The 12,765-nt window shown below is 40.7% G+C and overlaps 4 protein-coding genes across 5 annotated transcripts in view; 2 read left to right on the top strand and 2 right to left on the bottom strand.

The window, feature by feature from the left end:
- Positions 1-12,765, top strand: part of LOC126557593 (probable splicing factor, arginine/serine-rich 7) — a 151,520-nt gene that overhangs the window by 128,286 nt on the left and 10,469 nt on the right. The window lies entirely within an intron of this gene.
- LOC126558775 (mediator of RNA polymerase II transcription subunit 31) lies at positions 5,261-7,803 on the bottom strand. Of its 2 annotated transcripts, none has more exons than XM_050214839.1 (3): positions 7,781-7,803; positions 6,025-6,114; positions 5,261-5,955 (listed from the first exon to the last, which is right to left on the bottom strand). In XM_050214839.1, exons 1-3 carry the CDS (start codon positions 7,794-7,796, stop codon positions 5,261-5,263), a joined length of 801 nt encoding a protein of 266 aa, XP_050070796.1. In that variant the 5' UTR covers positions 7,797-7,803. The 2 variants fall into 2 exon arrangements, with proteins under 2 accessions (XP_050070796.1, XP_050070795.1); XM_050214838.1 differs by lacking the exon at positions 7,781-7,803 and adding an exon at positions 6,500-6,550.
- Positions 8,650-9,644, top strand: LOC126558754 (tetraspanin-33-like). The gene has a single exon (XM_050214813.1). The coding sequence runs from the start codon at positions 8,710-8,712 to the stop codon at positions 9,541-9,543; it is 834 nt and encodes a 277-aa protein (XP_050070770.1). The 5' UTR covers positions 8,650-8,709; the 3' UTR covers positions 9,544-9,644.
- On the bottom strand, positions 11,540-12,431 carry LOC126558791 (RNA-binding protein 7). Its single transcript, XM_050214859.1, has 2 exons — positions 12,332-12,431; positions 11,540-12,262 (listed from the first exon to the last, which is right to left on the bottom strand). The coding sequence occupies exons 1-2, from the start codon at positions 12,413-12,415 to the stop codon at positions 11,540-11,542; spliced, it is 807 nt and encodes a 268-aa protein (XP_050070816.1). The 5' UTR covers positions 12,416-12,431.

Here is a 12,765-nt window from a genome sequence, read left to right as displayed (position 1 = left end):
GTGTTTATTTTAAAGAGAAAACACAGCGAGAGAACAATTGGTCCCCGCTAACTGTTTTTCGCGTGGCTTACGGGGCATGATTTTAAGGGAATGGTTGGGTTTTCTTTTTTTTTTTTGGGTAAGGTTTGTCCAGCAGCAAGGTGCTGACGGGAATTGTTTCCTAATTTGACTGGTTTTTCCTGTTACGTTTTCCTCCCATTTTTCACATACAAGTGGACCAAACATAAAGTGCACACACACACACACACACACAATGAATGTGAAGGAAATTAATTTCGATTAGACGTTCTTTTCGAGCGAGCGGTGTATTTTTTTTTTCTTTCTTGAGCCGGAACTACTTTATGGTGGTACATCGAGAAGCGTCGTGGTCCGTGTTCTTTAATGTATGTTGGTATCGTTAAGCTATTTATTGTCTATTATCGATTTACGGAAACGAGCGCAACCATTAGCTTAGTAGAGGGAATTGTATTTATATTTATTTGAGCAACGCAACTGCATCTGTTCCAAAAAAAAAGTGTAAATAGTGTAAAATATTCCAAATATACAACCTAAGTTATAACGAACAAACTTTGTTTTTGTTTCCGGTTTTCTTATACAAATGCAAAATACAAATTTAAAAGGAAAGAAAAAAACATAAGAATCAAGTGCTTCTCAATAGATTCTTTTCAAATAATTATTGAAATAATATAAAAGCAGTTTTTCCAAAGCCATCAATAGCAAAATAGAGATTTATTTTGTTTAATTTTACTGGTAAAATTAAAAAATAGAATGAAAAATGTTTTGTTTTGTTTTATAATTGGGTTTCTGTACAAATTAATCACAAAAAAAGCCAATTTATCCAAAACTTATAAAACTAAGAAAGCAAACTAAATAAATGAAGTTGTCAAACATGCTAACGGTTCATGGCCAATAAAGCACACACACGCACGCACATGTTACACTTACGCAGCGAGGTACAACTAATGACCATGCGTGAATGATTGTTGGCCGCTTCTCCTTTGGCTGAGTGAAATTATTTTAATTATTTTAAATTAAAAAAAAATGCCACCAAATACAACAAGCAGCGCTGAACACGACGCAGTACTTATGGTGCGATGATTAATTATGTTGTCCTACAAACGGTTATTTGAAATTCAAATCGCTTGTCTTTCTGACCGTTGTCACGTAGCTTAAAACATCCACATGACCAAACCACCAAGATTACACATTACCGTAGCAGTGTCTTCCGTAAGTAAAACCTCTTACTTGTTTGGTGGAATTTCGCACACCGCAATCGTGACGACACCGTTTTCTCTTTCACCATCAAACGGCTAGAATTTCTCCCCAGCAGCATCATCTGCCGCCGGATCAAACGAATGACAACGCGCGGACCATTACCGTTCCATGTGGATTTGCAGCGTGTGTGTCTGTGTGTTTGCGCTCAGCTGGAAGCTGCATGTTGACATTCAATCGCTTTGCCCTTCCCGCGGTTCGAAACGAATCGTGCACGGGGTGTGCCACAATGCGAGGGGCAGGATGATGGTGGAAAATGCAGAAGAAAGAAAGTGTCATCTTTTCCTCCCAAGTCTAGGTCATCGGAAGGGTTTATATCGTGACCTTTGTTTGATTTTTCCCTGTTGCCCTATTCCGATCGAGGATTCAACCCCGTGAGCAGTGAAAGCGAAGGCTTGTCACTTTCCACGCTTAATAGATATTTTCCTTATTAAATAAATAAAGGAAAGCCCGATGCAACAATTTCAAGGGGAAAAAGGAAATAATTATTGTACGGCCTAATTTCTCATTTTACATTTTAAATTAAGACATTAAATGGTGAAAAAAAATAGGAAGGAAACTTCAAATATAGGCTCACCATATCACCGTTTGAAGCCACTTAATGTCCTATTGGCTTTGAGCCATTTCATGCTAATCTGATGGTTTTCGAGTGTCATCAAATGTAACTGCAAACCGAACCGATTCCCATGGTATGGCACATTTCATCCATGTGTTTCCCGCTGAAAGTGATTTTTGTGGCGACCGTTAATGAACAAACAAAACTGACCAAAGTCATGTTTATGTGAGAAATTGTTCTGTGTTTTCTTGTTGGCTCCAACTGTTATTTGCTTCGTTCACAAAAATCATCGATCGTTCACCTGTCGGTTCGATACCGACCGATTAATATCGAAACAACCCCGTTAGATCTCGTTACCTCGCCGCTCTGCGGGGCCACCAGGGAGAGAGTAGGGCAGCGAACATTTCCCACTTGTTGAAAACTGATCAATGTGGAGAGTTGGGAAGTTGGGAAACGTTGATAGGGAAAGACAATGCCTCGTTAGGAATCGTTTTGTACTGTTTCATTGCATATGGGTGAACATGTGTCCAAGTACTGATTTTATGTTGATTTTTGTGTAAAAATTAGCCAAGGGCGTTCACAAAGATTTGAGAGCCAGTGAACTGATCGCCATGCTTGTTGATGTTTTAGAAATAAAAAAAAGCCTATATACAATTTAACAACATGTTGAAATTGCAAATAATTTAAATACACATTTTTTGCTTAATTTTGGGACACTGAACATCGTAAATTTATCTTCAAAGCGTCGCTGGATTTCCTGCAAAGTCAGAGGAAAGTTTAGGAAAAGCTGGGTTATGGAAGTTTGAGGTAAAAGAGGTAACAATTGATTGGATGCTTGCTATGTACTTTTTTGATATTGAGAACTGTCGTTTCGGATGGCTGACTTATTCATCAAATATCAGCAATCCTGATGTTTTTTTTCTGCGAGGGTATCTGAACTTAATGAAAATTAACAAGTCGCTTTACAACAACCCAAACATTCCACAAAAATAATACTAACCCTTCCCGAGCGGTCCTTTCAGTAATTAGCTGAAACCTTATAAGCCTTGGCAATCGTAAAAACCAATCGCTCCTCCGGCTTAGCTACAGAATAATCGATCGATCCTTTTGGAAATCTGTCTAAAAATTCGATTCCTCGCTGCTGAGAATAGTTGCTGCGAGTTATCAGTTTCTTCTTTGGATAGATAGTTAACCGAAGGATCATCGTTAATTTTAACTGTCTATGTTTTGGACATAGTGATTTTGTGATTTTGTAACAATGTTATACTAGGATTCGTTAAGACAATAAAACTTCTGACACCTGGATCAAGGATTCCCAACGATTAAACGTCGTTTTTCTTCTACATTTGAAGGGTCGAAATATAAGTTCGCTATAAGGTCGAAATTTATCCCACATTAGAAATTCTCAGTAATCTTTGTCTCGTAATGTTTCGGCCTTTTGCCGGCACTTAAGCCAGTGTCAAAAAACTATTTGTTGTACCTTTTTTCTGTTAAAAGTTCACCTATTTCATCAATTTATCCCTGACTTTGACTATGCAATTATTTATATAGATTTTCCTGCTTTTGGGGCACACTTCGGTTGGCTACTTGAAATCCCCTGGAATCCCCAAATTTTTCTTTTTTGCACTGCTCGCTTCGAGTAGATAACATCACCACTTCACCAACTTTGTGGTACTTTTTAATGCATGTGGAGGAACTATTGGGAGGATCCTTGTACTAGGAGAAAATAAAAAGGTATAAGGCTTCCTTTTCATTGATTGTGTGCCGGAGGTTCTGTTGAAAGTTCTGAGAGATTAAATGATCAGATGGCCATTTCCAGTCTCCCAATCTATAAAGTTCCTTCTCCAGAAAGGCCCGATATCGTATCCGGACGACAGGAAACGTGACACAACGGCTGACTGTTTCTCGCGCCCGCATTGAGGTTTTGCGCAAAGAACTTTTACTGCTCTCGTCCTAGCTACTGTAAATCTAGAGATAAGTCTCTCAAGCTTTGACAGTATTTTAGTCAACTAGTATACATCGATTACTGATCACTGTAATTGGACAGACCACCAGATGAGAGCGTAAGCGCATGAAAAATCGGAACATTGACCACTTCTAAGATATCCCAGGATTGTGCTGTAATATTTAGTCAGTACAAAAAAGACATGACGAAGCAGAGTTAGGTGGACTGCAGGATAATCTAGTCAAAAATCATAAACTGGGCCAATCCAATCCTAAACCAATCAACCTAAAGAATATAAAAAATATTAAAAATTATTATTATTATGAACGAGTCCTCCAAATCTCATGAGCAAAACAAAATCGTAGGTGTAAAAAATTAACTAACTTGGTTCATAAGAATTAATACTAAGACTAACATAAGCATTGATAGTAAATGTTCAATATTACAGTGCTTTTTACGCTAAAAGATTTGATCTTTTATGCAAAAATTTACCACAGAAAAAAACCCTTTTTCGTTTTGTTTTTTGCATCTGAATGTGCAACACCAAATGAACTCTTGTCATCAATCCTGGCTTCTTCTTCTTAGCTTAACGACTTTCTAAGGTCACGCCGGCCAGAGAATGGCTTACTAGACTGCCGGATACCACGTAGTTGGATAGTCAATCCTCCCCACGGGAGAACGGTCATCAATAAATATCTTAAAATTCAAATGAATTTAACATAATTCTTTTAAAACCATTGAACCATTGGTTGTTGAATCTACAATGTCTGACAATATACTAAGACCACCTACTTTGTAACGTACAAATGCGTAACGCAAAAATGAGTTTTGGAAACTAATTTACAATGAATCGGTCTAGTTTTGTTGTTATAAAATTTAGTTGAACATTTTGAGAAATCTTTCATATAATTGGATAAAACATTAAATCCATTCTTTGTTTCCATTTACTATTCTTATGAAAATATGGCTATAGCACATAAGACCATTCATCAATTTTGAAATTCAAAATCATTCTTTACACCTTGGAGCATCTTTTTTACCTTTTTTTGGAACCAAGAATTGGTAGTAAAAAAGTTATCTGTTTTAGGTCTAAAAACTTATAATCTTTTTCCAATTATAATCTTTCGTTTCTGAACTTATGCTATTGATAAACATTGTACTAAATTTTGGCAAAGTTATACCTAACAGAAATATTAAACACAACAGTTTGAATATCGCATATCAAAGCGGTCAAAATCTATTGTCCGTCACTGTATGTTATTCAACGACATTTTGATTCAGTTGGGGTAAACTAACATTTGAATGGGGGAGGAAAACACAAACAAGTATCAGAATATGTATATTGAATTGTCTCTATTATTATTATTATTTTACCATCTACATTGTACGCTATGCAATATTTATAAAAAAAAACACAGTCTTTATACAACCAACAGACAACCGACCAATTCCCAAACACGTTGCGCCATTGGATCGAGGCGCCAGAATTAAGGAACTTTTTGATTGATGCCACCGCCCGGCATACCGTTTCCACCGCCAATCGTACCCATCGGATTACCCAGCAGTCCGCCACCACCGCCGGCTCCTCCTCCTCCTCCTCCTCCACCTCCGACACCGTTGTGCTGCGTGATTCCAGCACCATTTTGCTGTTGCTGCTGCTGCTGTTGGCCTACGACCGATGTTGGCACATTCACGTTGCCACTGTTTGGACCATTGTTGCTGTTGCTGCCACTGCTACCATTATTATTGCTACCGATGCTACCGAGACCGCTGTTGGCACCGTTGTTACTGATCGTGCTGCCATTATTGCTACCATTGTTGTTGTTACTACCACTGTTCGGCATAATGGCGGGCTCGTTCGAGAGTAGCGTACCCTGTACACCACCACCAACCGGCTGTCCACCAACGGCCAATCCCGTCAGACTGGTAGTACCGAGCGCGGTAAGCCTTGTGCGCCGACGGGTATAATGCTGCCACAGCAAGATCGCTTGATCGTCGATAAATTTACAGCACTGCGCACTGACGATTTCACGCCGAAAGTGTTCATATTGCAGCAGATCGAGGAAGTACAGACACATCGGGAACTTGAGGTATTTCGCGTACTCGGGCTCCTTCCAGTACAGTAGATATTTTAAGTAGTTTACAAAGGCGGCATCCTTAAAGTATCCTCGTTGTGCTAAAACTGATCGGCAAGCAGATAGGGAAGGCGTTAGTACAACATATCAAACGTACACGTACGCATGTTACTTACAATGCAAATAATTGGGATTGGCCAAACATTGTACAAACTCTAGCTCCACCTGAAATCTAAGCTTTTGGGCATCTTCCGATTCGACTGGCACTGAAATAAAGAGTAAATCTTCCGTCAAACAGCAGTATCATGTTAGACATGTGTCAGGATCTCAGATACGCCTCTGATCAGTCGCAGTCGTTATCGACAATACACACAGAAGGCAAAATACACAGAGGGTTGTTAGCTGTACGAGCATGCCAATTTTCGTGAACAGATGGTTAAGTGCAGTAGCGAGCATTACAAAAAAGTATAACAATCTATTGATACAAAAAAGGGGTTTCATAGAGCAAACATTTAAATACGTGTACCAAGTGTCGCTACTACAAAATACTTTTTTAAATACATTACTGTGCATATTTAACATTAGTTTTATAGAGTACGAGGAAGATAGAGGAAAAAGGATAGAAAAAGTAGAATAACATAAAGTACTTACATTTACCCTTCCCGACCATTTTATTAGCCATGGCTGTTTTGAGTTTTTTGTTTTGTTTTGTATCGATATGTGTCTTTGTGTGATTGGATGTACGTATATACGTGAATGGTTTTGTGCTTTATATTTACTTTAAATGGAGAGAAGAGACGTTGCTTAAGGCTCTAAGTGGGTCTGCAGTAAGAGTGACCTTACATGTATTTAACCATGAAAGAATTTAAATATAGCTATTTTGAATCTTTACAGCTTTACAGACGAAACAGTGTAACAGCGCTGAAGCAAGAATATTTAAACAAACAATAAGGAAATAAAATAATTAATCGGTAGAATCACATCGGGGCTAGTGTTCGAGAGGTAAGATGCGCACAATACAGTGAACGTACGAAATGTATAACACGGAGCGCCTAATTGGGAAGGGTTTAAGGGGAAAGCGTTTCGCTATTCACTTGCCATCCGCTTCTTTACGCCGATCATAAGCTAGAGTAGGAATATAAGTACGTATAGTCATTTGACGATCATTCAACAAAAAGAGGAAGAGAAAAAGAGAAAGAAAAAACGAAAAAAATCAGGAGCTCATTATTTACAACAAAACAGGAACAGTGCTAGAAAGGAATACACATAAATATATCGAAATGTAAGGCTTATTATGTACACTATTTATCAACACGATCAGCAAACTTCCCATCATCAGCGATCAGCGTTTAGCACCGTAGTGCTAAACGCTGGGATCTATTCGAACGATTGTTTTCCGTTGATGGAAAGTTTGCTATCGGATCTTATTATATGATACGTGAATTGTTTGATATAGGGATCTACATTTGCATAAAGACCTTATACTGTTTTCCCATCCAAAAAGTGGTTCCGGTCGGGGCAGATCTAACCAAAGTATGGTGAGTACTATATGCCTACCACAACGGTTTTAACATAAATTCATTTGTTTCACATCCGGTTCAGAACCACGGACTGCATTGAACCGGTGCCCGGGAAACAACAATTCGGGAAGCGAAAGAGCTAAAGTTCTATGGTCAAGCTGATGCCTACGCAGTAGTGTCGTGTAGCGCATTCAACATAAATTCAAGGTACGGTAAATTTATCAGCATATTGCAACCAAACCGAACAGAGAGAGAGAGAGAGGTGTACACATAAAATGGAACAGCGGTACAGAAACAGTGTGTGTGAGGGTGAGCTTGGTGCAAAATATATATTTTGGCCATCTAAACACAGGAAGATAATTAAGAAAAGAGGGATGATTTATGATTTCCACCGAGAGGTTACCGTACTCACAACCGTATGGGTTCATGATAGACTTTTCGTGGCAAGCTCACAGCGTCCGCGATTCCACTCGATTGAGCGCGATGTGTTTGCCGGGAGCGGTATATGTTTTAATTCCAGAATTGAAGAAAAAGATCGTCTTCCATCGATGTTTCAGCCGAAACACGCACTTTTTTTCGCCTTGCCGCTTTTTGCCGTCCTGCCCGTTTTTGTTGCTTTTTGCTTCGTTTTGACGCGTCAAAATCGCTTGTCGTTTTTTTGCCTAATTGACAGCTCCAGTTTGACATAAGAACGAAATTGAACGAATTCGTTAAACATTGCATTTTGGTGACAGTTGTGTCGTTAAAAGATTTGTAAAATTCTATTTTTAACACTAGTTTTGAATTATTTTACGTTTAACTCATTAGAAAAAATACAGAATAATTTCATAGATTTTAGAAGCACATTTTGCACTCTCAAAAGGCAGTTCAACTGTTTATAAACCCGAAATGACGGATACATTATCACCGCGGCGACTGTCTCCTGTACACGACCCCTGTAAATAAATCATTGACTGGAGAGGAAAGAAAAAAAAGCAGAAAAGCCAAGTTTAGAAGCAAATTTTCATAGCTCAGATTCGAAAGTGGGAAAGGATTTTGCTTGCTTTGGGTGACTGAAGTAAAGTGTGTGGTGCTGGTCAAAATCATGATTCACAATACGCGGAACTCGTAGTTTGTGCAAGGTACGCTTCTGGTGTAGTGAGTTTCATAGAATAAAGTAAACAAAGGATTTCCTCCTTCTGGCCAATGCCACTGACGGTGGGTGTACAGATCAGCAGCAGCAGCATCTCGCCTGTGTGTGTAAAGCTAACTGGAGCATACTCCAACCTCCCATCACCCCCCATATAAGGCTACTCACGCGAGGCTCGAAGGACAACGACACAGTGAGCAGAACGCTTCGAAATGCCTCCGTATCGCTATCCTACCAACAACTTTACTTACGTCAGCTCCTGCGTTAAGTACATGATATTTCTGCTCAACTTTATATTCTGGCTCTTCGGTGGATTGCTAATCGGTATTGGATTCTATGCGTTCGTAGACAAATGGCAAGCTACGGGGCTGATCAAACTCGAAACGTTCTACGACATCGTGCTAAACCTTTCGCTGGTCATGATCATCGCAGGAGCCATCGTGTTTGTGGTCAGTCTCGCTGGTTGCCTAGGTGCGCTACGAGAAAACACCTGCCTGCTAAAGTTCTACTCGCTCTGCCTGTTGATCTTTTTCCTGTGCGAAATGGCCATCGCCATTACGGCGTTCGTGTTTCCGCACAAGGTAAATGCGGTGCTGGAGGAATCGTTTACGGACAAAATCATTACCACCTATCGAGACGATCCGGATCTGCAGAATCTCATCGACTTTGCCCAGCAAGAGTTCCACTGCTGTGGGCTTAGCAACGAGGGTTATCTGGACTGGGGCAAGAACGAGTACTTCAACTGTTCCTCGCCGAGTGTGGAAAAGTGTGGCGTACCGTACAGTTGCTGTATCAATGCGACGGATATCAGTTCGGGGCTGGTAAACATCATGTGTGGCTACCACATCCAGCAGCAATCGGTTGCGGCGGCAAGTAAAAAGATCTGGACCAACGGGTGCATCGAAATAGTGCGCGTGTGGGCCGAACGGAACTTGTACGTGATTGCGGGCATAGCGCTCGGGGCCGCCATCAGTCAGCTTTTCGTCATCTATCTTGCCAAAACGCTCGAAGGCCAGATAGACCTGCAGAAGAGTAGCTGGTCATAGTGAATTTACGTTGGGTGGGGAGGAGGCGGTCGTCCAGTATGAGATGATGATCGCAGCGCAGAAACGAATGGAGCAGACAAAAAAAAGACAACAAAAAAACAGCAACAAAAATAACAAAGCACAATTATAGCGTGTGCTTTTGTGTCGTACAGAAGATAGTACTCTGCGCGGCTTTGCTCGAAAGCAGCAGCATTACTTCTTTCATCGTTTCGCAGCATCGTTCATTCCGCATAAGCGCAGCAACAGCACCAGCGAGCATAAGAGGAGGAGAGGTGGGTTGCATATTGCGCTACCAGATGTGTCCGCTTTCCATGTCCTCTTAAACCCCAGCTACTCCACCGTTAAAGACGCGCTCCAAAGTGCAGTGAGGTTACAGGGTTTTCGAGGATATAATTCTCACTGGTTGAGGTTTATTAATGATCCAATCTGCAACATGTTGAATCGCTCGGTGGTTGTCGTTAGTTTGTTCGTAATGCTTGTAGACTAACGTTTTTGGTCCAAGCAATCGGTACTGGAAAATGCCTAGGCAAACCAACTATTCAGCCTGAGCAATGGATACTAGGATGGGAAATGTTAGACTACAATCCTGCGGGACAATCCAACAACAATATCCGAGCATTTCAATATCTTGCAGCTTGTATCAATGATATACCTAAACAAATCAATATTCCGGCTAACTTGTTCGTCATATCTTCGAAAACCCTGTAATTTACGGTTTAAAGTTTGCGCAAAAGTTGCGGTGTGCAAGTTCATTGGTTAAGCAAGAAACTTAAAGCACGTTGCACACATACACACAGAGACAAACGGTCGGTAGCGCTGTGAACAAATCATACTAATTAGCCTACTCAGTTTTTTACGGCTAAATTTTAGATCGAACAAATAATTCCAACTTCAATCAGAGTGTAGGCGACCAATTTTTCTCGTTAATTTAAGGCATATCTGTTCCATGCTCGAAGTTAGTTAGGTTCATTTGTGAGGAACGGTCTCAAACCGTGTCAACGAGTTTCGTTTTTGCCGAATTTAAAAATCATCCCAATCTCACACTAGTTCTAAATATGTGTCCCCTTTCAAACAGTAAGGGTGGCAGAAAATCCAAGGACAGCGATCAATTTTCACAGCACAAGAACGACTGATATGCACAAGAAGCACAGACTGGATGGATATATGTGTTGGCGGTGAAGTTACAAGACAAGTTCATTTGCTATGTATATTTACGTGTAAACTAGACTGTTCGCTGTTCGACTAAAAAAATCCTTTTCAACCATAACTACCCATTGTCCCAGAGCGATGGCAAACCAAGCATAATTCGAGTGGATCTCGTGTATCTCATTTAAAACAATCTCACACGCCTGCCCCGTGGCTGAGTAGCAGAATATCAAATTTAACTTTTAAACAGCGCGTAAACTCGCCTGCATTTCATCACGTTTCTTCCTGATGTGTGCAGCGCGCGATATAGAATTCCCAACCCGTGCAAAAGAAGTAGAATTACAAGCCGCGCATGCATCGGATGTCAGAAAATTACATGTTTTTAAAAATACAAGCGGCAAGGAAAGGAGGGAATGAGGGAGAGAGCGAGACGGGTTCATTAGGAAAAAAATGGAACGTAACGACTTTACGCAGACTTTAAAAATACTACAATATAAGCCAATTCTATGTCATATATTTGTAAAGCTCAATAGAATTGTATTTAATAGGTATTTGAGAAAGAATAAAGGAAAACATAAAACCGTGTCATACAGCAGCATAATGACCATGAGTTGGCTTTACAATCCGATTTAAAAGATGTGATTCCGCTTTTATTTGGGGAGCAGTTTTATATCTAACTTAAATTTTGTAAACAATCATTCGACTTATTTACAACCGTGCCGTTACCATCTCAGACACACAACTTGTTCCGCTTAATGTATAGACGTATGTGTTGACTGAAAAAAAAAAACAAAATTTGCTGTGATTTTGTACCATTTTTTGTACGCCAAAAAACGTCCCGACTCGATCACTATCTCCGTCTTCGATCTCCGTTTCTATCATAATTTCGCTCATGATCGCCACTTTTGCGCTTATTATTGCCGTCGTACCTATGACGACTCTGGTGTTGCTGTGACTCATTGCGCTCATGCTTATGGCCGTACCGATTTTCCCGTGAGTACGGTTTCTTCTGATGGCGTTCGTGATAGTTGTTGGTATGATCTTTATGCTTCATTTTCGTGCGCAGCGATCTCTGCTGCTGGGTGCCATCGTCAAACGGTGGATAGTCGGCACCAAGCATGTGCTGGCCTAGCTGTGCTAGCATTTCTGGTGTAAATTCAAGCCTCGATGGGCCACCACCACCCGTGATTGCCATCATCGCGGATAGTAACTCGCTTTGACTGTGTGACGCATGAAATGCGCTCTGATTTGTATCGGGCGATTGGAAATCATTGCCCTCGTCCATCGTATTTTGTTGAGCTTGGGGCAAAGGTGGATCGTCAGAATATCGCTGGTTGGCTGCGGTATTGCTGTTGCCCGTAGGATAGTTGAAACTGATTTGCGGTGTCGGTACAGCGTTCGGAGCGTTACGCGTTTTCCTGTCCAGCGAGAGATGGCGTTGAAGCAGCGAAGTGCCCTGGAATATGCCTATCGCATACTCGACGCTACATGCATGAGTGTACGTAATGAAGGCATAACTTCGTTGACGTCCATTTCCATCACGGGGAATCTTTACGTTTTCCAGCGGACCGGCCTAAAACGAGAAGGAAATTATCTTTAGCTTTAGTGTCACAACAGGCTCGCTCGGGATGTTCCTCTTTACCTGAAGAAATAGTTCGTACAGCATCTCTTCCGTAACATTTTCGCTTAAATTTCCACACCAAAGCGTTCTCTCGTCTTCGCTCATTTTCGAGCGCTTTGAGTCGGCTTTATTGTGCACAAAAGCACTGCCGACTTGGCACAGATTGGGCAGCGTTGAGTAAGAAAGCAGAATTACGATTTATACAGCAACTGGAATGAAGAAGGAAAGCGCAGAAATGTTTTGGAATTATGCTTAAAACTAAAATCACTATCGTTTATTTGTTTGCAGCGTACTTGGACGATTAAAGTCCAAACGCCATACCGAAAGTGGATTGTTTTGACATATGCATTCCGCCAGCATATCCAAACATCCATTTTCTTTCGTTAGATCGTGCGTTCGGCTGACACTTTCGTTCAATTGTGGATGTTTTTAAATTGACAGCTTCTTTCGTCCAA

Source organism: Anopheles maculipalpis, chromosome 2RL (genome assembly GCF_943734695.1).
Source record: "Anopheles maculipalpis chromosome 2RL, idAnoMacuDA_375_x, whole genome shotgun sequence".
Taxonomy (NCBI): domain Eukaryota; kingdom Metazoa; phylum Arthropoda; class Insecta; order Diptera; family Culicidae; genus Anopheles; species Anopheles maculipalpis.
Note: the sequence above shows the minus strand (reverse complement) of the source record. Positions and strands in the feature narration are given on the sequence as shown.